Source organism: Oncorhynchus clarkii, chromosome 2, assembly GCF_045791955.1.
Source record: "Oncorhynchus clarkii lewisi isolate Uvic-CL-2024 chromosome 2, UVic_Ocla_1.0, whole genome shotgun sequence".
NCBI lineage: Eukaryota > Metazoa > Chordata > Actinopteri > Salmoniformes > Salmonidae > Oncorhynchus > Oncorhynchus clarkii.
The window spans coordinates 7,854,732-7,880,665 of NC_092148.1; the positions used below are offsets into that span (position 1 = coordinate 7,854,732).

Genomic DNA, 25,934 nt, shown 5'->3' on the forward strand with positions numbered 1-25,934 from the left:
TCTATCAGGTTTTAGTACCACTTTCTCCCCTCTGGGAATCAATACATCATTCCCATGAGCGAACTCCCTGCCTTCTAATCTGTAGACAGTAAATTAAATACTGCTGATTTAGGGGAATTGTCCCTGTAGTGCATGTAGATCAGAGGTAACTTGCTTGGTGTCACTCTTTGTGTGCCATTGTGACATAGCTCTGCCTGTACTCATCTAGATACTACCGCTGTGAGCGTAACCTGACGTGGAGTGTGGGAGTGCTGCACTACAGTGATGAGGTAAAGGTGATGAGGGAGCTGACCAGCACCAAGGAGGCCCAAGGAAGAGCTCAGCTGAAGAGAGCTATACAGGACATTCGCTACATCGGCAAGGGAACCCACACCGACTGTGCCATCTCCGTAGCAACAGGGCAGCTGATGACAGGGTGAGTCCATTGATTGTATAAGGGCTCAGGGCCCAGATGCAGATGGTTTGAGTATTTGATATTTATTAGTTAAAAAGGGTAGAGAGAGAATGGTCGTGGACAGGCAAAAGGTCAAAACCAGATCAGAGTCCAGGAGGTACAGAGTGGCAGGCAGGCTCGAGGTCAGGGCAGGCAGACTGGACAGGCAGGCGGGTACGGAGTCCAGAAAACAGGCATGGGGTCAAAACCGGGAGGACTAGCAAAAGCAGGAGCACGGGGAGAAACACACTGGTTGACTTGGAAACATACAAGACAAACTGGCTCAGAGACACAGGAAACACAGGGATAAATACACTGTGGAAAATAAGCGACACCTGGAAGGGGTGGAGACAATCACAACGACAGGTGAAACAGATCAGGGTGTGACAGATTGGTTGATTGAGTAGTTAGTACCAGTCAGTTAGTTAGTTAGTCAGTCTTGTCTGTCTGTCTGTCTGTCTGTCTGTGTGTCTGTCTGTGTCTGTCTGTCTGTCTGTCTGTCTGTCTGTCTGTCTGTCTGTCTGTGTCTGTCTGTCTGTCTGTCTGTGTCTGTCTGCCTGCCTGCATGTATCCATCTCAAATGTGACATGTGTGAGAGAGTGTCTTAAAACACATGCGCTTCATCCCAATATACCGTGCATGATACTTTGATATTGTGTAATACGTTCCTCCTTCACTTCTATAGTGCCCTTAGGAAAATACTTTGGCAAGTTAAAACACATTTCCTGCATCTTTGCAGGGGTAAACAGATAGACATTCAAACCTCTCCTAGGAGATGGAGTTCTTCCACAAAGCTTCTGACAAAATAAAGTCTGCTCCACAATTATACAGAAAGGATCCCATTTGACTCACACGTTCTGCTTCGTTGTATCTCTTTCTTCAACCCACAGCTCTCCTCTCCATGGCAACAAGTACATGGTGGTGGTGACAGATGGCCACCCGCTGGACGGCTATAAGGAGCCGTGTGGCGGGGTGGCACACACCGTGTCTGAGGCCAGAGCCATGAACATTAACATCTTCAGCGTGGCTATCACTCCACATCACCTGGTAATCAAGAGGGAATAGAGCTCTGGCTAGAAGGTCCAGGTTGTAGACAGAGAACTTTGCCCTCTGTAGTGGTCATGGAAACACAATAACTAATACTGCTCAAACAAACTGGATTGGCTGTAGTCTGACATCCTTGAGTTTTTTAACTCAAGGATCCCACTGTATTTGATATATGATATATTTATATGTAGTCTTTTCATTCTTCTCTTGCACCTCAGAATGTGTGGGTATGCCAAAATACAGGCTTTATCACATACGGCCGTGATTGGGAGTCCCATAGGGCGGCGCACAATTGGCCCAGCGTCGTCCGGGTTTGGCCGGTGTAGGCCGTCATTGTAAATAAGAATTTGTTCTTAACTGACTTTCCTAGTTAAAACTTCTTGACCATACTTGAGACGCAGACGTCTCAAGTATGCCCCTGGAAATGCAAATGCGCTACGCTAAATGCTAAATGTACTCGTTACAACTCAATCTTTGATCAAAATTCACAAGCAGGGTATTGAATTAAAGCTACACTCGTTGTGAACCTAGCCAGCAAGTCAGATTTTTAAAATGCTTTTCGGCGAAAGCATCAGAAGCTATTATCTGATAGCATGCACCCCCCAAAATGCCAGCACGACACGTAAACAACAGATTTTGCGGTAGCCGGCGCTACCCAAAACGCAGAAATAAAATATAAAACATTCATTACCTTTGACGAGCTTCTTTCTTGGCACTCCTATATGCCCCATAAACATCACTATTGGGTCTTTTTTTCGTTTAAATCGGTCCATATATACCCAAAATAGCTTTGTATGGAAGCTGTGTCATTCAGAAAAAATCATCGTTTTTAAACGCTGCGTAATTTTTTAAAATTAAAAAAGTCGACGATAAACTTTCACAAAACACTTCGAAATCCTTTTGTAATCCAACTTTAGGTATTAGTAAACGTTTATAATCTATCAAAATGATTACAGGGCGATGTCTTTTCAATAGGTCTTCACTTGCAAAACAATGGCTTCTAATATCTTCTTCAACTACATCCGGGTGAAGACTGGGAAAATGGAGGTCAGATAGATGGATTTTCCAACAATTAATTCAATTGAAAATGAGGACAATGGCGCCATCGTGCGGAATTTGTATGAATTTCAGGCAGATCGATATTAAATTCTGTTCTCTTTTAACAACTGGTGGAAGTGACTTATGGAAATTATTTTTAGCTTTCAGAGAGCAGTTTTTCTTGCGTTTTTCAATGAAACACACGATCTGTTATAGTCACAGCCGTGATTTAACCAGTTTTATAAACTTCAGAGTGTTTTCTATCCACACATACTAATCATATGCATATACTATATTCCTGGCATGAGTAGCAGGACGCTGAAAAGTTGCGCGATTTTTAACAGAATTTTCGAAAAAGGAGGGGGTAGAAGTAAGAGGTTTTTAAATAAAAAATACAAAATAATTAAAACAATTAAAATAGCCTTTTTTACGGTAGTTTTTCTAGTTTGAGGTAGTTTTTCAGTGTTTCAGTCTCTGCTCTGTCTCTAAGGCTCGCTCTCACTCTCTCTCTCTCTCCCCCTCCACCTCTCTCTCTCTCTCTCTCTCTCTCTCTCTCTCTCTCTCCCCCTCCACCTCTCTCTCTCTCTCTCTCTCTCTCTCTGCAGGACAACAGACTTGGTTCCATAGCAACAGATGTACAACACACACATAACATGTCTGCTACTAGTGAGGACCTGCAGGTTGTTAGGAACACCATCAGCTCCATAGTGTCTACCATGGTGAGTACACCATCGTCACATAGTTACCATCATACAAGCGGCCATTTTTAAACCAAGGCCCTGTACCTAAATGTAATTTACTGTAGGGCATTGTTTTTGTTGCCCAAACAGACTATTCTAACCAAATGTCTGTCTCTTCTTTTATGGATCTGTAGTACAAGGATTCTGAATCTGTGGTGAGTTTTTTCGCTACAACATCTGCTAAATATGTGTATGTTACCAATACAATTTGATTTGATTTGATAGTTCCCGACCAATACAGTGAGATGATTGTTGTTTGTGATCTTATTTATGAACAGTGATTATGACTGGGGTTGATTTATGTTTATTGTTCTTTTTCAGTGCTGTTCGTTCGAGTGCAAGGTAAGCCTGATCACATTGTCGTACCTTTTCAACATGATCTCGCAGAAAACTTCCTTACAGATTGTTTGTCTTGATTAATCTGATCTCAGTATAGTCTTAATATGGGGTCCAGTGGAGTCAGAAGTCTTTCTCATCCGTGTTCTTTGTTTCACAGGCTCCCCTGGGATCTCAAGGCCCTGCTGGTGCAGGAGGGGGCGCGGTAGGGTGCTCTCTGTTTTCCTTTTAGTTAAAACACCACATTTAGATTTACCAGACGCTCATATCCAGAGCAGCTTACTGGGGCAATTAGGGTTATTAGAGTGCCTTGCTCAAGGGCACATCGACAGATTCAAACCCGCAACCTTTCAGTCACTAGCCCAACGCTCTTAACCGCTAGGCTATCTTTCGCCCACCTTAGCTATTGGGGAAAATGTTGAGAATGCCCATCGCTGCGTTCTTAGATATACTTACCTTACCTTATACTTACCTCGAATTACTGATGGTTTGCTTAGCTCCAACTCTCAGTGACTAAGTAAGGGATTAGTAAGCGTTGGGGGGTGGAGAAGGGGCTTTACCTGGACCGTATTCCATGGGGTGCAGGGTTATGGAACATTGAGATAGAAATATATAGAAATATATTACATAGAAAAGCCATGCTTCTATGTCATGTGGAATAGGGAATCATGTCCACTCTATAACATACATTTCTATGTGTGATCTGAGCGTGCCCCCAGGCCCATGTTTACCTGATGGGGACAAATGACTCTGGCCTTCTCTGTGTCTGATCTAATCATGGCGTCCAGATGGCCTGCCTAGCCCACTGCTAGTCAACAGAGCTCTTGTGTGTTCCAGCTAAGAAATGCATTAAGGAGACGAGGAGGTAGTGGAACTGAAAAAGGCTTAGTTTGATTGATTCTATTGTACAGTACCGTGTTCTGTGCACAACTTCTGGCAGTCTGGCAAGTCCAACACTTTCTTCTCTGTCTCAATGGGAATTTTGGGCCAAAGGGTGTAATGTCACATGCACAAGTACAGTGAAATGCCTTTCTTGCAAACTCAAAACCTAACAATAAGTAAGTAAGCATACTATATACAGGGTCAGTTCCAATACCATATTTACAATGTGCAGGAACATTGGAGTGTTGGAGGTAAATATATATACAGTGCCTTGCGAAAGTATTCGGCCCCCTTGAACTTTGCGACCTTTTGCCACATTTCAGGCTTCAAACATAAAGATATAAAACTGTATTTTTTTGTGAAGAATCAACAACAAGTGGGACACAATCATGAAGTGGAACGACATTTATTGGATATTTCAAACTTTTTTAACAAATCAAAAACTGAAAAATTGGGCGTGCAAAATTATTCAGCCCCCTTAAGTTAATACTTTGTAGCGCCACCTTTTGCTGCGATTACAGCTGTAAGTCGCTTGGGGTATGTCTCTATCAGTTTTGCACATCGAGAGACTGACATTTTTTCCCATTCCTCCTTGCAAAACAGCTCGAGCTCAGTGAGGTTGGATGGAGAGCATTTGTGAACAGCAGTTTTCAGTTATTTCCACAGATTCTCGATTGGATTCAGGTCTGGACTTTGACTTGGCCATTCTAACACCTGGATATGTTTATTTTTGAACCATTCCATTGTAGATTTTGCTTTATGTTTTGGATCATTGTCTTGTTGGAAGACAAATCTCCGTCCCAGTCTCAGGTCTTTTGCAGACTCCATCAGGTTTTCTTCCAGAATGGTCCTGTATTTGGCTCCATCCATCTTCCCATCAATTTTAACCATCTTCCCTGTCCCTGCTGAAGAAAAGCAGGCCCAAACCATGATGCTGCCACCACCATGTTTGACAGTGGGGATGGTGTGTTCTTTTACGCCAAACATAACGTTTTGCATTGTTGCCAAAAAGTTCAATTTTGGTTTCATCTGACCAGAGCACCTTCTTCCACATGTTTGGTGTGTCTCCCAGGTGGCTTGTGGCAAACTTTAAACAACACTTTTTATGGATATCTTTAAGAAATGGCTTTCTTCTTGCCACTCTTCCATAAAGGCCAGATTTGTGCAATATACGACTGATTGTTGTCCTATGGACAGAGTCTCCCACCTCAGCTGTAGATCTCTGCAGTTCATCCAGAGTGATCATGGGCCTCTTGGCTGCATCTCTGATCAGTCTTCTCCTTGTATGAGCTGAAAGTTTAGAGGGACGGCCAGGTCTTGGTAGATTTGCAGTGGTCTGATACTCCTTCCATTTCAATATTATCGCTTGCACAGTGCTCCTTGGGATGTTTAAAGCTTGGGAAATCTTTTTGTACCCAAATCCGGCTTTAAACAAAACAGTATCTCGGACCTGCCTGGTGTGTTCCTTGTTCTTCATGATGCTCTCTGCGCTTTTAACGGACCTCTGATACTATCACAGTGCAGGTGCATTTATACGGAGACTTGATTACACACAGGTGGATTGTATTTATCATCATTAGTCATTTAGGTCAACATTGGATCATTCAGAGATCCTCACTGAACTTCTGGTGAGAGTTTGCTGCACTGAAAGTAAAGGGTCTGAATAATTTTGCACGCCCAATTTTTCCGTTTTTGATTTGTTAAAAAAGTTTGAAATATCCAATAAATGTCGTTCCACTTCATGATTGTGTCCCACTTGTTGTTGATTCTTCACAAAAAAATACACTTTTATATCTTTATGTTTGAAGCCTGAAATGTGGCAAAAGGTCGCAAAGTTCAAGGGGGCCGAATACTTTCAATACGCAAGGCACTGTATATGTATCTACCTCCAACACTCCAATGTTCCTGCACATTGTAGATATGGTATTGGAACTGACCCTGTATATAGTATGCTTACTTACTTACTTATTGTTAGGTTTTGAGGGTAAGGTGACTAGGCAACAGGATATAAGATAAACAGAGTAGCATCAGCTTGTATGTGAGTGGCTGTGCTTGTGTGTAGAGTCAATATGAATGTGCATATTATGTCTGAGTGAGCAGATGATGGAGTGACAGTGTGTGTGTAGGGCCCTGTGCGTGTGAACAGAGACTGTGTGTGTGTGTGTGTGTGTGTGTGTGTGTGTGTGTGTGTGTGTGTGTGTGTGTGTGTGTGTGTGTGTGTGTGTGTGTGTGTGTGTGTGTGTATTTGTGTGTGTGTGTGTGTGTGTGTGTGTGTGTGTGTGTGTGTGTGTGTGTGTGTGTGGCCCTGTGCGTGTGAACAGAGACAGTACACAAATAAAAATAAAAGCTCAGTAAAGATACAAGGTTAAAACTCAGATAGTCCATGTAGCTATTTTGTCATCTATTTATCAGTCGTATTGCTTGGGGATAGAAGCTTCCTGTAGCTTAACACAGTTTATACAAACGGCTTCATTCAGACTCTGCTTCAGAATGACTAACACTGGAAGAGGTTGACTGATGACAATGAGAAATAGATATGATTCTTTTTTTCAGGGAACTCCAGGACGTCAGGGGGTTGCCGGGAGACCGGGAAGTTTGGGAGCAAAGGTAGTATATGACACATTACAGAACATGGGCTTGTCTGTCTGCTGACTGTAGACTGTGGAGACATTATGCTTTGTAGCCTGTTTGATGCTACAGATTATGGCTACAGGCAATGTGAATCATATGTGGATCACATGTGGATCATATCTTTGTCACCTAGGGGAATGCAGGTGACCAGGGGCCCCAAGGACACAGTGGAGAGAAGGTCAGAGTGATTATTTATCTAAAATAAAAATATGTACCACTTTGAATGTTTTTAGATTATTCATAACACATGCTGGTTAGCTAAAATGTAACATTGCCTGGTAGAATTTAGAGCTATGGCGTAAATGCAATATTTAGAGACATACTTGTCTGGCTGTATGAGGTTAGCTAATGCAGTGTTCCATGAGCATTCACTTAACTGTATTGAAATATGCCATATGTTCCCAGTGTTTCCAACACCAGGAATTTTAACTGTCCCGATCCGTATTAAGTGCTTAGAAGCTAAACTCTGATATTCGTCACACTCTTTCTCTACAGGGTGACCGTGGTCCTACTGGTGACAGAGTAAGCTCTCATCGATTTTGTGGAGAGTAATAGTGATTATAATAGTGTTTATAAACCTTGTAGTACATACGTATATAATGTAAACAAAGAATACATCACATCAAATCATCCAACAGCCATAGGTTCAGCTGTCAAAATGTTCAAACGTTATTTTGCCCTACAGGGTCCAAGAGGACCATCTGGACAAAAGGTATGTTGTTGATCTTATGCATCATTCATTCATTCATTCATTTATGTGTCCATCCATCCATTCAGTCATGCACATTGTCACATACTCACCAATTCAACCAGTTGCAGTGGTGGGAATGAAGTCATGTGACCCATGTGTTTCTAGGGTGAGAAAGGAGCGGATGGAGTGGACGGGAAGGATGGCCTTGTGGTTTGTTTGTTTTCTACCTCTTACTCAACACACAGCCCCTGCATTATTAAATGTTTAACAAGAGTATCACTCTGTAAACTTACAAACAGAAAAACAAGGCTATCAAGGCCTCGTAAAGTGTGAGTGACCAATTAAACAGGGATGCAGGCTTCGCCCTCACAGGTCTCCCTTTATATACACCCATATTCCAGAATTATTAGAGGGGTTGAGACGAAAACAAGATGAGAATGAAATACAGACGAAGGATGTCTCAGCCCATGCTGAAGGCTGTTAGTATTATGTAACACCTGTACCTTCTTCCATAGGCTCTGGACCTATTATACAGTACAGAGCAATACTTTTGTCCATCCCCGTGAGGCACTATATGGAGCATAACAGGGTGGCAAAAAAATTAGCTTAAAACCGATCCAGGTGCTGTATGGTGGATATGAGCCAGATGATTCATATAGGTGTTTTATAGACTAAATGTTCAGCACTAAAGCCTCATGGTCACATCCCTTTAGACCCCCCCCCCCCCCCCCCTGGGAGATTTGACAGGAAGTTCCTTAACTATGAAAAGGATAAAGAAAAACTATTTTACTTCATAAATCGAATTGCGCTAATGGAAAAATGTCATATTCATCTATGTAAATTCACTAATAAAACTATGTTATCACTAATAAGCATATGTTATCATTGTCTGTTTCGATACTTTTTGTCTGTACACTGTTTTTTCTGAAATAAAAAAATATATATTTAAAATATATATGTAAATAAATAAAAGTCAAATAATAAAAAAATATTTACCCCAAAATTTATTCAAATTGAAGATTTAGTGTAAAGACAGTCCCCACCCCCACCTCCAACTCCACCCCGGGTCCTGAATCCCTTGACATGTTTCTCAAACCAGAGCAGATGTTTTTCAGAGCAAAAAAACTGTGTAGTAGTTCCAGATTACAAAGTACATTAGAGAGTTCTGTTTCTCTGGAAACCTTCAGTGAGGCCACACATGTTTGTGTTATTCCATGAAATGTGCAGTAAACTCCCACGTCGCCCTCTCTCTTTCTCTCTCTGTAGGGAGACTCTGGGGTTATGGGCCTGCCTGGTTGTAAAGGAGACGAGGGGGCAGAGGTAAGTCTATAGGAGTGATGCAAGGTCACGTAGCCAGAGTCACCACACAAACCCACACACGCACCACACTCATCCACACACACACACCACACTCACCACACAAACCCACACACGCACCACACTCACCCACACACACTCACCACTCAAACCCACACACACACTACACTCACCACACGAACCCACACACGTACCACACTCACCCACACACACACCACACTCACCACACTCACCACACAAACCCACACACTCACCACACTCACCACACGAACCCACACACGCACCACACGAACCCACACACACACACCACACTCACCACACGAACCCACACACACACTACACGCACCACACACATCCACACACACACACTACACGCACCACACACACCAACACACACACTACACGCACCACACACACAAGCACACACCACGGCTTACTGTATTCATGACCTCCTAGACTAGTTACAGTGAAACTCTGGGAGCGTTACACCAAGCGTTCATAATTTTCCAGAATTTTCCCCCCACAGCCAAGAACCACTTGGTAGCCAATAGCGCTCTAGGAGCCAGAGCTAGTCAGTAGACTGACATGTACTGCAAACAGGGAGTTACGATACTACACATTATTCCCATAACTCTGTCCTCAGCAGACTTCATAGTCATTCCCTTTTTGCTGTTAAAGCAGGTGTGCTTCATTCTGCGGTTGAAAGCAATTCAGTTCAAACAAAATCAGAAGATGAGACAGGGTTATTTTGAGTGTGTTTTTTCTGCCATGGTTGGGGTAATTAGCCAGGCGGATAAGAACAATCCTTTTGTTTGTTTATATCTGATTGGGGTATGAGTGGGAGTTTATTTGTTTGGGAGTCTTTACCAGTCACCCACTTGGATAGAATAATACTAGATAAATAGTAGATTCATGCTGTTAGTTATATCTGAAGTATTCATGTTTAAGTTCAGACTGGTTGATGTTGGTAATGACTGTTTCCTCTGATCTAAAGTATTCATATTTAAGTTCAGACTGGTTGATGTTGGTAATGACTGTTTCCTCTGATAGGGGGAGCCAGGTCCTCTGGGGCAGAAAGGAGATGAAGGATCTTATGGATTACCTGGACAAAAGGTAACTCTGTCATACCCAGCACCTTAATTGTCTGTTCTGCATTATTTAATGTGTGAGTGACTTAAGTTTCTATTTGTCCTTCCTGTCCACAGGGAGAGATGGGAACACCTGGGGAGCCAGGGGTTCCTGGAGTGTCTGGAGCCAACGGAGCCAAGGTAATCAATCAATTTATTGCTTTATCAACTAATCAAATCAATCAATTAATCAATAATTTGATCATTCAATCATCCATCCATCTATCACACAGGATAGCTTTTCTGTGTGGCTGTATTGTTTCATCTGTGTCTGTAGGGGGAGCCTGGACCAATCGGAGGACCTGGAAATAAGGGTGACCAAGGAGACGAAGTAAAGTTGTGCCAGTTGTGATAAACGCCCAAATGTATAAGTGTATTTTTTATAGTTGAATGGAAAAATGATGCCATAACCAATAACATTTGGACAATGACCTCAGGCACCTGTCCACCTTTCTGTGTTTTACAGGGGGACTTTGGACCGTCTGGAGCGCCAGGCACAGAGGTTTGGAACTCAGCTAGTTCTAGAATCAATACAACACCCGGACCAGGACGAACACTGTCCACATAATCTGACACAGGAAGACACATATCTTACTAGATCACTGAACATCAGGGTACCCCAACTGATGGCGCATGGGCCGAATTTGGCCCGGGGGTGGTTTTATTTGACCCCCCAAGTTTTCTAAAACATAAGTGACATCTGATCAGCTCCAAGGGAATTTAAGAAATCTGTTCCCAAGTATTCACACGCATAATAGAGAGAAACGTGATTGAATACAAATGTAAGCAGGGCTTCTTGAGGTCAATTTGCTTTCTATTTGTAACTATGCTCCGGTCCACCCGACAATCTGCTCAAGAAATCTAGTTAATGATCCCTGCTCTACATTGACTAAATGGCTGAATTAAATAGTTGTATCACTGTAAAAGAAAACACATTAGTATATAATGAATCAAAAAAGTTGGTTTAGCTTTTGTAAACCCTTTATTTGATGTTTACATTATGGTAAAATGGCCTTGTTGACCGATGGGAAGTTGCTGTTTAGCTGAACAATGCTGTTCACATCCAAGCTGGTGACCTCTCTCTCTCTGTAACGACGTGTGCTGAGAGTCAGGAAGCAAGTTCAGGGAGTTTGTTGTTTAATAAATACATACAACTAAAAACAAAACAAGAAACACAAACAGCACACAGACATGAAATAGAAACAATGATGCCCGGGGAAGGAACCAAAGGGAGTGACATATATAGGGCAGGTAATAAAGGAAGTGATGGAGTCCAGGTGAGTCTGACGATGCGCAGGTGCGCATAATGGTGACAGGTGTGCGCCTTAACGAGCAGCCTGGTGACCTAGAGGCGGGAGCACACATGACACTCTCTCTCCCTCTCTCTTCCTATTTGTCTCTCTTAAGGGTGTAGGGGGAGAGAGGGGACTGAGAGGTGCTCCAGGAATAAGAGGTGGTCAAGGGGAGACGGGGGACACAGGCTCTGCTGGAGCACAGGGTCATGAAGGTCAGGCTGGAGACGTGGGTTCACAGGTGAGTGTCCCTCGGTCCTCTATTACTCTGTGTGATCACTTGTTCTTTCTTATATGGTTCCACCAACATCTTCTTGGGGAACAGGCTAGCTCTCTCATGGGCTATTGCTAAATATAGGTTGATGTTTTACCTCCAGTCATTGTCGCACCCCCTCTCTTAATTTCTTCCCCCTGAAAGGGTCTGAGTGGAGTGTCTGGGCTCAAAGGGTACAGAGGAGAGCCGGGACCTTACGGGCCTGCGGTACGATGGCCAGTCATTTAATGATTTCGATGATGACACAGCTGTACCACGTGGTAACACATGCAAACTACAATGCATGTTTTGACCAGGGTCTCTCCCCCCAGGGTGTTAAGGGCCCCAGGGGGCCTCCAGGAGCACCAGGAGATGCAGGGCCCATTGGGAAAAGGGTGAGTGTATTGAAGAGCTTATCTGATTTATCATGAGGCTAATATTCTGAATACACAATATTATATTGATTCTCTCTTCAGGGTGATGCTGGAACACAGGGAGAAGGCCAACCTGGATATCCAGGGTTCCAGGTCTGTATTTCTTCAGCAGTGAATTTCTGAGCAATAAGTAGGCATTCATGTTTTGATTCTTAGTTACAAGTATGATTTATCAACATTGTCTGGACAAATGTCCATGGACCTCATTTGCCTATTTCAGATTTTTCTTTCATCTTCTTACAGGGATACCCTGGTCTGAGAGGACCTGCAGGTTTAAAGGTCTGTCTGTCTGTCTGTCTGTCTGTCTGGATACCCTGGTCTGAGAGGACCTCTTTAAAGGTCTGTCTGTCTGTCTGTCTGTCTGTCTGGATACCCTGGTCTGAGAGGACCTGCAGGTTTAAAGGTCTGTCTGTCTGTCTGTCTGTGCTGTCTGTCTGTCTGTCTCTCTTTCTGTCTCTCTCTATCTATATACCCTGGTCTGAGAGGACCTGCAGGTTTAAAGGTCTGTCTGTCTGTCTGTCTGGATACCCTGGTCTGAGTGCAGGTTTAAACGTCTGTCTGTCTGTCTGTCTCTCTCTATCTATGTACCCAGGTCTGAGTGCAGGTTTAAAGGTCTGTCTGTCTGTCTTTCTGTCTGTCTTTCTGTCTGTCTGTATGGTCTGAGAGGACCTGCAGGTTTACTGTCTGTCTATCTGTCTGTATGTCTGTCTGGATACCCTGGTCTGAACCTGCAGGTTTAAAGGTCTGTCTGTCTGTCATACCCTGGTCTGAGAAACTGTCTGTCTGTCTGGATACCCTGATGGCATACCCTGGTCATTCTGTCTGTCTGTCTGTCTGTCTACTATCTATATACCCAGGTCAAACCTGCAGGTTTAAAGGTCTGTCTGTCTGTCTGTCTGTCTGTCTGGATACCCTGGTCTGAGCGCAAACCACTGCTTTTAATCTGTCTGTCTGTCTGTCTGTCTGTCTCTCTGGATACCCTGGTCTGAGAGGCAGGTTTAAAGGTCTGTCTGTCAGTCTGTCTGGATACCCTGGTCTGTGAGGACCTGCAGGTTTAAAGGTCTGTCTGTCTGTCTCTATATCTCTCTCTATCTATATACCTAGGTCTGAGAGGACCTGCAGGTTTAAAGGTCTGTCTGTCTGTCTGGATACCCTGGTCTGAGAGGACCTGCAGGTTCAAAGGTCTGTCTGTCTGTCTCTATCTATATACCCTGGTCTGAGAGGACCTGCATGTTTAATGGTCTGTCTGTCTGTCTGGATACCCTGATCAGAGGACCTGCAGGTTTAAAGGTCTGTCTGTCTGTCTGGATACCCTGGTCTGAGAGGACCTGCAGGTTTAAAGGTCTGTCTGTCTGTCTGTCTGGATACCCTGGTGTGAGAGGACCTGCAGGTTTAAAGGTCTGTCTGTCTGTCTATCTACCCAGGTCTGAGAGGACCTGCAGGTTTAAATGTCTGTCTGTCTGGATACCCTGGTCTGAGAGGACCTGCAGTGTAACGATTTTCTTGAGGTGAAGGAGAGGCGGACCAAAACGCAGCATGGTGGTTATTCATGGTTCTTTAATATAGACACTATACATGAATAAACTAACAAAACAAGAAATGTGAAAAAACCTAAAACAGCCCTATCTGGTGCAAACACAGAGACAGGAACAATCACCCACAAAAACCCAACACCAAACAGGCTACCTAAATATGGTTCCCAATCAGAGACAATGACTAACACCTGCCTCTGATTGAGAACCATATCAGGCCAAACATAGAAATAGACAAACTAGACATGTAACATACAATGCCCACTCAGATCACACCCTGACCAACCAAAACATAGAAACATACAAAGCAAACTATGGTCAGGGTGTGACATGCAGGTTTAAAGGTCTGTCTGTCTGTCTATCTGTCTGTCTGTCTGTCTGTCTGTCTGTCTGTCTGTCTGTCTGTCTGTCTGTCTGTCTGTCTGTCTGTCTGATTCGGTGAGCGAGTTTATTAGCAAGTGCATCGGTGATGATGTACCCACTATTAAAACCTTCCCCAACCAGAAACCAATTGATGGCAGCATTCACGCAAAACTGAAAGCGCAAACCACTGCTTTTAATCATGGCAAGGCGACCGGAAACATGACCAAATACAAACAGTGTAGCTATTCCCTCCGCAAGGCAATCAAACAAGCTAAGCGCCAGTATAGAGACAAAGTGGAGTCGCAATTCAATGGCTTAGACATGAGACATATGTGGCAGGGTCTACAGTCAATCATGGATGACAAAAATCAAACCAGCCCCGGACACCGACGTCTTGCTCCCAGACAAACTAAACAACTTCTTTGCTCGCTTTGAGGAAAATACAGTGCCACTGACAAGGCCCGCTACCAAAATCTGATTGCTCTCCTTCACCGCAGCCAATGTGAGTAAAGCATTTAAACGTGTTAACCCCTGCAAGGCTGCTGGCCCAGATGGCATCCCTAGCCGTGTCCTCAGAGCATGCGCAGACCAGCTGGCTGGTGTGTTTACAGACATATTCAATCAATCCTTATCCCAATCTGCTGTTCCCATATGCTTCAAGAGGGCCACCATTATTCCTGTTCCCAAGAAAGTGAAGGTAACTGAGCTAAATTACTATCGCCCCGTAGCACTCACTTCCGTCATCATGAAGTGCTTTGAGAGACTAGTCAAGAATCATATCACCTCCACCCTACCTGACACCCTAGACCTACTTCAATTTGCTTACCACCCCAATAGATCCACAGACGACGCAATCACACTGCACACTGCCCTAACCCATCTGGACAAGAGGAATACCTATGTAAGAATGCTGTTCACCCAGGGTCTCGACCCCGCCCTGTGCAACTGGGTCCTGGACTTTCTGACGGGCCTCCCCCAGGGGGTTAGGGTAGGAAACAACATCTCCACCCCGCTGATCCTCAACACTTGGTAACCACAACGGTGCGTTCTCAGCCCTCTCCTGTACTCCCTGTTCACCCATGACTGCGTGGCCATACACACCTCTGACTCAATCATCAAGTTTGCAGACGACAGTGGTAGGCTTGATTACCAACAACGATGAGACGGCCTACAGGGAGGAGGTGAGGGCCCTCGGATTGTGGTGTCAGGAAAATAACCTCACACTCAACGTCCACAAAACAAAGGAGATGATTGTGGACTTTAGGAAACAGCAGAGGGAGCACCCCCCTATCCACATCGACGGGACAGTAGTGGAGAAGGTGGAAAGTTTTAAGTTCCTCTGCGTACACATCACAGACAAACTGAATTGGTCCACCCACACAGACAGCGTGGTGAAGAAGGCGCAACAGCGTGGCTGCTGCCAACATACTGACTCAAATCTATAGCCACTTTAATAATTAAAAATTAGATGTAATAAATGTATCACTAGTCACTTTAAACAATGCCACTTTATATAATGTTTACATACCCTACATTACTCATCTCAAATGTATATACTGTACTCTATTCCATCTACTGCATCTTGCCTATGCCGTTTGGCCATCGCCCATCCATATGTTTATATGACATATTCTTATTCATTCCCTTACACTTGTGTGCATAAGGTAGTTATTGTGAAATTGTTGGATTACTTGTTAGATATTACTGCACGGTCGGAACTAGAAGCACAAGCCACTAACCGTCTCTGTCTCTCTGTCTCTCTGTCTCTCTCTCTCTCTCTCTCTCTCTCTCTCTCTCTCTATCTCTCATAGGGCATCAGGGGATTCACAGGGCTGAAGGGTGATGTCGGCCTGCCAGGTGATCGCGGTGATGATGTAAGTTGACCTTAGATTAAAGAGTTCAGCACTGTCCACTGCCACCTCTGCCATCTCCGTATGGTATAAGTTGCCTAGCCTAGCATAGCTAATACCTGTTTGCTCATTCATACTCCTTCCTTATTGATTCCACAGAACGACCAGCCAGGTCGGGGAGGACCCCAGGGGCCAAAAGGATACCCTGGTCTCACAGGAGAGAATGTAAGTTCCACAACAACATTGAGTTCACAGTAAATATTACAGAACCACAGCTCTGAATACATAGTTAACATATTTTTCGACTTTTATTATGACCTGTGCTGTATGAATATGTTAAGTAGTACCTACTAAGTACCAACGAAAATCTGCTATCTGACTCATGGCTTCATGTCCTTCCCTACAGGGATCACCAGGCCCAGTGGGCCATCCTGGGGCAGACGTGAGTAACTCTTAAATAATGGAGCAATTGTGGGTGATGGGAAGGAGCCAAAGTCCAACACACTTTTCATCACTGTGTGTGTGTAATGGGGGAGTGCAGGAATAAGAGTTGAGACTTGGATTGGGTTGGGACTTGGAGCTCGTAGGGATGGGCGAGTGTAGGATGGGCTGGTTTGATGAGGTTGGTCAGAGGTAAACCTCTGTTCCTCAGTCACAGTGTATTAAACTTTGTCATCGTGATTTGTGTCAAACAGGTCAGCAGTCAACACTGGTTACACTGAATGACAACTGTGTATATTTCACTCACGTACATAACAGTCACAGACACACACACACATGTATGCACGCACACACACACACACACACATGTACGTGCGTACGTATGCACACACACACACACACACACACACACACACACACACACACACACACATGTATGCACGCACGCACACACACACACACATGCACGCATGCACGCACGCACGCACGCACACACACGCGCACGCATGTACGTACGCACGCACGCACACACACACATGTACGCACGCACGCACGCACACACACACACACACACACACACACACACACACACATATTATATATATATATATATATATATATGGAAATGGACAGTCACAAGATTCTCCTAAATCTCCCTGTAATGCATTTATCTTCCTGTCTCAGGAATGTGAGATCCTGGAGGTCATTCAGAAACTCTGCTGTAAGTATATCGAGTGCTCAAAATTCAGTCATACTGGTTATTTTCCAGATGAACATTGTGCTGTGCCGAACATGTTCCTTTAGTGAAACATAAGTTTACTCAACATAGATTTAGAAGACGTATCAGTGAGCCTGAACACAGTCCCAACCTCTACTGTTAGAAATGTACCCTGCACTAGTCATCTAAACATGTCTCCTTTAAAGCTGACTAATACACAGTTTATCTTCCTAGCTAAACAGTTCATTTGAAGCATCATTTATACTGGGTTGAGTTTGGGACAAACTTTGTGAAAGAGATGCAAACGAACACACACGCAATCACTTAAACACACACACGCAGGCAGGAAGGCACACACACACTCTCACCTACACACACACACGCAATCACTTAAACACACACACGCAGGAAGGCACACACACACTCGAACACACTCACCTACACACACACAGGCAATCACTTAAACACACACACGCAGGCAGGAAGGCACACACACACTCTCGAACACACTCACCTACATACACACAGGCAATCACTTAAACACACACACGCAGGCAGGAAGGCACACACACACTCTCGAACACACTCACCTACATACACACAGGCAATCACTTAAACACACACACGCAGGCAGGAAGGCACACACACACTCTCGAACACACTCACCTACATACACACAGGCAATCACTTAAACACACACACGCAGGCAGGAAGGCACGCACACACTCTCGAACACACTCACCTACACACACACAGGCAATCACTTAAACACACACACGCAGGCAGGAAGGCACACACACACTCTCGAACACACTCACCTACATACACACAGGCAATCACTTAAACACACACACGCAGGCACGCACACACACTCGAACACACTCACCATGCAGGCAGGATGGCACGCACGCACTCACACACGAACACACTCACTTACTCACACAAATGCAATCACTTAAACACACACACGCAATCACTTAAACACACACACGCAGGCAGGCAGGAGCGCACACACACTGGAACACACTCACTGACTTCCGGCGCCGACAGAGATGGCCGCCTCGCTTCGCGTTCCTAGGAAACTATGCAGTTTTTTGTTTTTTTACGTGTTATTTCTTACATTAGTACCCCAGGTCATCTTAGGTTTCATTACATACAGTCGAGAAGAACTACTGAATATAAGATCAGCGTCAACTCACCATCAGTACGACCAAGAATATGTTTTTCGCGACGCGGACCCTGTGTTCTGCCTTACAAACAGGACAACGGAGTGGATCCTATGCAGCGACCCAAAAAAACGACTCCGAAAGAGAGGGAAAGGAGGCGGTCTTCTGGTCAGACTCCGGAGACGGGCACAGCGCGCACCACTCCCTAGCATTCTTCTTGCCAATGTCCAGTCTCTTGACAACAAGGTTGATGAAATCCGAGCAAGGGTAGCATTCCAGAGGGACATCAGAGACTGTAACGTCCTTTGCTTCACTGAAACATGGCTCACTGGAGAGACTCTATCCGAAGCGGTGCAGCCAATGGGTTTCTCCACATCCACCGCATTATCTACCAAGAGAATTCTCTTCGATTATAATCACAGCCGTATATATCCCCCCCCAAGCAGACACATCGATGGCTCTGAACGAACTTTATTTAACTCTCTGCAAACTGGAAACGATTTATCCGGAGGCTGCATTCATTGTAGCTGGGGATTTTAACAAGGCTAATCTGAAAACAAGACTCCCCAAATTTTATCAGCATATGGATTGCGCAACCAGGGGAGGAAAGACCTTGGATCATTGTTACTCTAACTTCCGCGACGCATATAAGGCCCTGCCCCGCCCCCCTTTCGGAAAAGCTGACCACGACTCCATTTTGTTGATCCCTGCCTACAGACAGAAACTAAAACAAGAGGCTCCCACGCTGAGGTCTGTCCAACGCTGGTCCGACCAAGCTGACTCCACACTCCAAGACTGCTTCTATCACGTGGACTGGGAGATGTTTCGTATTGCGTCAGATAACAACATTGACGAATACGCTGATTCGGTGTGCGAGTTCATTAGAACGTGCGTTGAAGATGTCGTTCCCATAGCAACGATTAAAACATTCCCTAACCAGAAACCGTGGATTGATGGCAGCATTCGTGTGAAACTGAAAGCGCGAACCACTGCTTTTAATCAGGGCAAGGTGTCTGGTAACATGACCGAATACAAACAGTGCAGCTATTCCCTCCGCAAGGCTATCAAACAAGCTAAGCGCCAGTACAGAGACAAAGTAGAATCTCAATTCAACGGCTCAGACACAAGAGGCATGTGGCAGGGTCTACAGTCAATCACGGACTACAGGAAGAAATCCAGCCCAGTCACGGACCAGGATGTCTTGCTCCCAGGCAGACTAAATAACTTTTTTGCCCGCTTTGAGGACAATACAGTGCCACTGACACGGCCTGCAACGAAAACATGCGGTCTCTCCTTCACTGCAGCCGAGGTGAGTAAGACATTTAAACGTGTTAACCCTCGCAAGGCTGCAGGCCCAGACGGCATCCCCAGCCGCGCCCTCAGAGCATGCGCAGACCAGCTGGCCGGTGTGTTTACGGACATATTCAATCAATCCCTATACCAGTCTGCTGTTCCCACATGCTTCAAGAGGGCCACCATTGTTCCTGTTCCCAAGAAAGCTAAGGTAACTGAGCTAAACGACTACCGCCCCGTAGCACTCACATCCGTCATCATGAAGTGCTTTGAGAGACTAGTCAAGGACCATATCACCTCCACCCTACCTGACACCCTAGACCCACTCCAATTTGCTTACCGCCCAAATAGGTCCACAGACGATGCAATCTCAACCACACTGCACACTGCCCTAACCCATCTGGACAAGAGGAATACCTATGTGAGAATGCTGTTCATCGACTACAGCTCGGCATTCAACACCATAGTACCCTCCAAGCTCGTCATCAAGCTCGAGACCCTGGGTCTCGACCCCGCCCTGTGCAACTGGGTACTGGACTTCCTGACGGGCCGCCCCCAGGTGGTGAGGGTAGGCAACAACATCTCCTCCCCGCTGATCCTCAACACTGGGGCCCCACAAGGGTGCGTTCTGAGCCCTCTCCTGTACTCCCTGTTCACCCACGACTGCGTGGCCACGCACGCCTCCAACTCAATCATCAAGTTTGCGGACGACACAACAGTGGTAGGCTTGATTACCAACAACGACGAGACGGCCTACAGGGAGGAGGTGAGGGCCCTCGGAGTGTGGTGTCAGGAAAATAACCTCACACTCAACGTCAACAAAACTAAGGAGATGATTGTGGACTTCAGGAAACAGCAGAGGGAACACCCCCCTATCCACATCGATGGAACAGTAGTGGAGAGGGTAGCAAGTTTTAAGTTCCTCGGCATACACATCACAGACAAACTGAATTGGTCCACTCACACAGACAGCATCGTGAAGAAGGCGCAGCAGCGCCTCTTCAACCTCAGGAGGCTGAAGAAATTTGGCTTGTCACCAAAAGCACTCACAAACTTCTACAGATGCACAATCGAGAGCATCCTGGCGGGCTGTATCACCGCCTGGTATGGCAACTGCACCGCCCTCAACCGTAAGGCTCTCCAGAGGGTAGTGAGGTCTGCACAACGCATCACCGGGGGCAAACTACCTGCCCTCCAGGACACCTACACCACCCGATGTCACAGGAAGGCCATAAAGATCATCAAGGACATCAACCACCCGAGCCACTGCCTGTTCACCCCGCTATCATCCAGAAGGCGAGGTCAGTACAGGTGCATCAAAGCTGGGACCGAGAGACTGAAAAACAGCTTCTATCTCAAGGCCATCAGACTGTTAAACAGCCACCACTAACACTGAGTGGCTGCTGCCAACACACTGACACTGACTCAACTCCAGCCACTTTAATAATGGGAATTGATGGGAAATGATGTAAATATATCACTAGCCACTTTAAACAATGCTACCTTATATAAATGTTACTTACCCTACATTATTCATCTCATATGCATACGTATATACTGTACTCTATATCATCGACGGTATCCTTATGTAATACATGTATCACTAGCCACTTTATACTATGCCACTTTGTTTACATACTCATCTCATTTGTACATACTGTACTCGATACCATCTACTGTATCTTGCCTATGCTGCTCTGTACCATCACTCATTCATATATCCTTATGTACATATTCTTTATCCCCTTACACTGTGTACAAGACAGTAGTTTTGGAATTGTTAGTTAGATTACTTGTTATTACTGCATTGTCGGAACTAGAAGCACAAGCATTTCGCTACACTCGCATTAACATCTGCTAACCATGTGTATGTGACAAATAAAATTTGATTTGATTTGATTTGACTTACACACACACGCGCAATCACTTAAACACACACACGCAGGCACGCACACACACTCTAACACACTCACTTACACACACATATGCAATCACTTAAACACACACACGCAGGCACGCACACACACTCGAACACACTCACTTACTCACACAAATGCAATCACTTAAACACACACACGCAATCACTTAAACACACACACGCAGGCAGGCACGCACACACACACGAACACACTCACTTACACACACACACGCAATCATTTAAACACACACGCAGGCAGGCAGGCAGGCAGGCACGCACACACACTCGAACACACTCACTTACACAAACACACGCAATCACTTAAACACACACACGCAGGCAGGAAGGCACACACACACTCTCGAACACACTCACCTACACACACACAGGCAATCACTTAAACACACACACGCAGGCAGGAAGGCACACACACACTCTCGAACACACTCACCTACATACACACAGGCAATCACTTAAACACACACACGCAGGCAGGAAGGCACACACACACTCTCGAACACACTCACCTACATACACACAGGCAATCACTTAAACACACACACGCAGGCAGGAAGGCACGCACACACACACGAACACACTCACTTACTCACACAAATGCAATCACTTAAACACACACACGCAATCACTTAAACACACACACGCAGGCAGGCAGGAGCGCACACACACTCGAACACACTCACTTACACACACACATGCAATCACTTAAACACACACACGCAGGCACGCACACACACTCTAACACACTCACTTACACACACATATGCAATCACTTAAACACACACGCGCAGGCAGGCAGGCACGCACACACACTCGAACACACTCACTTACTCACACAAATGCAATCACTTAAACACACACACGCAATCACTTAAACACACACATGCAGGCAGGCACGCACACACACTCGAACACACTCACTTACACACACACACGCAATCACTTAAACACACACACGCAGGCAGGCAGGCACGCACACACACTCGAACACACTCACTTACACAAACACACGCAAACACTTAAACACACACACGCAGGCACGCACACACACTCGAACACACTCACCTACACACACACAGGCAATCACTTAAACACACACACGCAGGCAGGAAGGCACACACACACTCTCGAACACACTCACCTACACACACACACGCAAACACTTAAACACACACACGCAGGCACGCACACACACTCGAACACACTCACCTACACACACACAGGCAATCACTTAAACACACACACGCAGGCAGGAAGGCACACACACACTCTCGAACACACTCACCTACACACACACACGCAATCACTTAAACACACACACGCAGGAAGGCACACACACACTCTCGAACACACTCACACACACACAGGCAATCACTTAAACACACACACGCAGGCAGGAAGGCACACACACACACTCGAACACACTCACCTACATACACATATGCAATCACTTAAACACACACACGCAATCACTTAAACACACACATGCAGGCAGGATGGCACGCACGCACACACACACGAACACACTCACTTACTCACACAAATGCAATCACTTAAACACACACACGCAATCACTTAAACACACACACGCAGGCAGGCAGGAGCGCACACACACTCGAACACACTCACTTACACACACACGCGCAATCACTTAAACACACACACGCAGGCACGCACACACACTCACACACTCACTTACACACACACACACGCAGGCACGTACACACACTCTAACACACTCACTTACACACACATATGCAATCACTTAAACACACACGCGCAGGCAGGCAGGCACGCACACACACTCGAACACACTCACTTACACACACACACGCAATCATTTAAACACACACGCAGGCAGGCAGGCAGGCAGGCAGGCACGCACACACACTCGAACACACTCACTTACACAAACACACGCAATCACTTAAACACACACACGCAGGCACGCACACACACTCGAACACACTCACTTACACACACATATGCAATCACTTAAACACACACGAGCAGGCAGGCAGGCACGCACACTCGAACACACTCACTTACACACACATATGCAGGCACACACACAGACTCAGGGACACACGAATTGTGGCGGCAGCTGTGGATGTAATGTAGCTATAAGAACTCTGTAGTTCAGTGCTTGTTGTGTATGTTTGGAATGCAAGTGTTTTTAAAGTTTTTTACAATTGCTAAAAAGCATTTACTTATACTTAAGATTATTAACTCTTAAGACAGCAACACACCTACATCACACAATTAGCCAAATAGTACATTTTCTGCTCAAAACAACATTTTGTTCATTAAATACCAACTCTACATTTCAAAATGCAAAAAAACCTTTCTCTACTGTACATACACTAACTCTATCAAAGCACGGCAAACCCGACTCAATACAGTATCTAATCATTCTGTCAAAACACATGTTTTCTATCCAAGAGGAACGTATAGTCAATCAGAACACAATGACTTTCAAAATACTAACAGTTAATGGCATTACAAAAACTGTATTACTTTTCATGTTTCAGTTCTACCTGCAGACATTAGACAATATGAAATCCATTGTTTTTATCATTCAGTTTCCTCTTACTGTAAACCACTCTACATGTTTTGGTTGAGTGTCGATTGTGTGCATTTTTGGCAACATACTATCTAAAAGTGAATGAGTTATCTTTACTTCATAGAATGTAAAGTAGAAAAAAATAGTAAGTGACAGAATTGCTGCAGTAAAAGCTTTATTAGCAACATGAAATTACTACCAGTGATCAACAACACATCCAACATACATGACCTTTGGTTCAACAACACATCCAACATACATGACCTTTGGTTCAACAACACATCCAACATACATGGCCTTTGGTTCAACAACACATCCAACATACATGGCCTTTGGATCAACAACACTTCCAACACACATGGCCTTTGGTTCAACAACACATCCAACATACATGGCCTTTGGTTCAACAACACATCCAACATACATGGCCTTTGGTTCAACAACACCTCCAACATACATGGCCTTTGGTTCAACAACACATCCAACATACATGGCCTTTGGTTCAACAACACATCCAACATACATGGCCTTTGGTTCAACAACACATCCAACATACATGGCCTTTGGTTCAACAACACATCCAACATACATGGCCTTTGGTTCAACAACACCTCCAACATACATGGCCTTTGGATCAACAACACATCCAACATACATGGCCTTTGGTTCAACAACACATCCAACATACATGGCCTTTGGTTCAACAACACATCCAACATACATGGCCTTTGGTTCAACAACACATCCAACATACATGGCCTTTGGTTCAACAACACATCCAACATACATGGCCTTTGGTTCAACAACACATCCAACATACATGGCCTTTGGTTCAACAACACATCCAACATACATGGCCTTTGGTTCAACAACACATCCAACATACATGGCCTTTGGTTCAACAACACATCCAACATACATGGCCTTTGGTTCAACAACACATCCAACACACATGGCCTTTGGTTCAACAACACATAACATGGCCTTTGGTTCAACAACACATCCAACATACATGGCCTTTGGTTCAACAACACATCCAACATACATGGCCTTTGGTTCAACAACACATCCAACATACATGGCCTTTGGTTCAACAACACATCCAACATACATGGCCTTTGGTTCAACAACACATCCAACATACATGGCCTTTGGTTCAACAACACAACATGCATGGCCTTTGGTTCAACAACACCTCCAACATGCATGGCCTTTGGTTCAACAACACATCCAACATGCATGCCCCGTTCTGTTCTAATCTATACCATCTTCAGCATTTAGACACATGTTCTCGTCCACATCACATCTTATGTCATCTCTCGCTATGCACCTTGGATAGTAACGCTTGGCCTGCCTTATCCACCCCTGGCAGTCTTCAGCTGAGAAGTCTCTGTACCTTGGATAGAAACGCTTGTCATGCCTCATCCACCCCTGGCAGTCTTCAGCTGAGAAGTCTCTGCAGCCAGCATCCATTGCATCCAGGAGGGACATTTGGTCACTTCAATTTGTTTTTTATTTAACCTTTATTTAACTAGGCAAGTCAGTTAAGAACAAATTCTTATTTACAATGACGGCCAACCAAAAGGCAAAAGGCCTCCTGCGGGGACGGGGGCTGGGATTAACAAACACATCACGACGAGACAACACTACATAAAGAGAACCCTAAGACAACAACATAGCAAGGCAGCAACACATGACAACACAGCATGGTAACAACAAAACATGACAACACAACATGGTACAGACATGGGCACAGACAACAGCACAAAGGGCAAGGAGGTAGAGACAACAATACATCACGCAAAGCAGCCACAAACTGTCAGTAAGATTGTTCATGATTGAGTCTTTGAA

The 25,934-nt window shown here is 44.9% G+C and overlaps 1 protein-coding gene across 1 annotated transcript in view; it reads left to right on the forward strand.

The window, feature by feature from the left end:
* The window catches only part of LOC139420360 (collagen alpha-1(VI) chain-like), a 43,875-nt gene that overhangs the window by 12,737 nt on the left and 5,204 nt on the right, over nt 1-25,934 (forward strand). Inside the window, exons 4-28 of the mRNA XM_071170378.1 lie at nt 209-415; nt 1,324-1,480; nt 3,124-3,237; nt 3,393-3,413; nt 3,580-3,600; nt 3,755-3,799; nt 7,030-7,083; nt 7,241-7,285; nt 7,603-7,629; nt 7,793-7,819; nt 7,964-8,008; nt 9,065-9,118; nt 10,166-10,228; nt 10,321-10,383; nt 10,520-10,573; nt 10,709-10,744; nt 11,650-11,775; nt 11,953-12,015; nt 12,120-12,182; nt 12,264-12,314; nt 12,465-12,500; nt 15,928-15,990; nt 16,126-16,191; nt 16,373-16,408; nt 17,092-17,128. Coding sequence (XP_071026479.1) covers nt 209-415; nt 1,324-1,480; nt 3,124-3,237; nt 3,393-3,413; nt 3,580-3,600; nt 3,755-3,799; nt 7,030-7,083; nt 7,241-7,285; nt 7,603-7,629; nt 7,793-7,819; nt 7,964-8,008; nt 9,065-9,118; nt 10,166-10,228; nt 10,321-10,383; nt 10,520-10,573; nt 10,709-10,744; nt 11,650-11,775; nt 11,953-12,015; nt 12,120-12,182; nt 12,264-12,314; nt 12,465-12,500; nt 15,928-15,990; nt 16,126-16,191; nt 16,373-16,408; nt 17,092-17,128 — 1,574 coding nt within the window. The remainder of the gene's footprint in view (nt 1-208; nt 416-1,323; nt 1,481-3,123; nt 3,238-3,392; nt 3,414-3,579; nt 3,601-3,754; nt 3,800-7,029; nt 7,084-7,240; nt 7,286-7,602; nt 7,630-7,792; nt 7,820-7,963; nt 8,009-9,064; nt 9,119-10,165; nt 10,229-10,320; nt 10,384-10,519; nt 10,574-10,708; nt 10,745-11,649; nt 11,776-11,952; nt 12,016-12,119; nt 12,183-12,263; nt 12,315-12,464; nt 12,501-15,927; nt 15,991-16,125; nt 16,192-16,372; nt 16,409-17,091; nt 17,129-25,934) is intronic.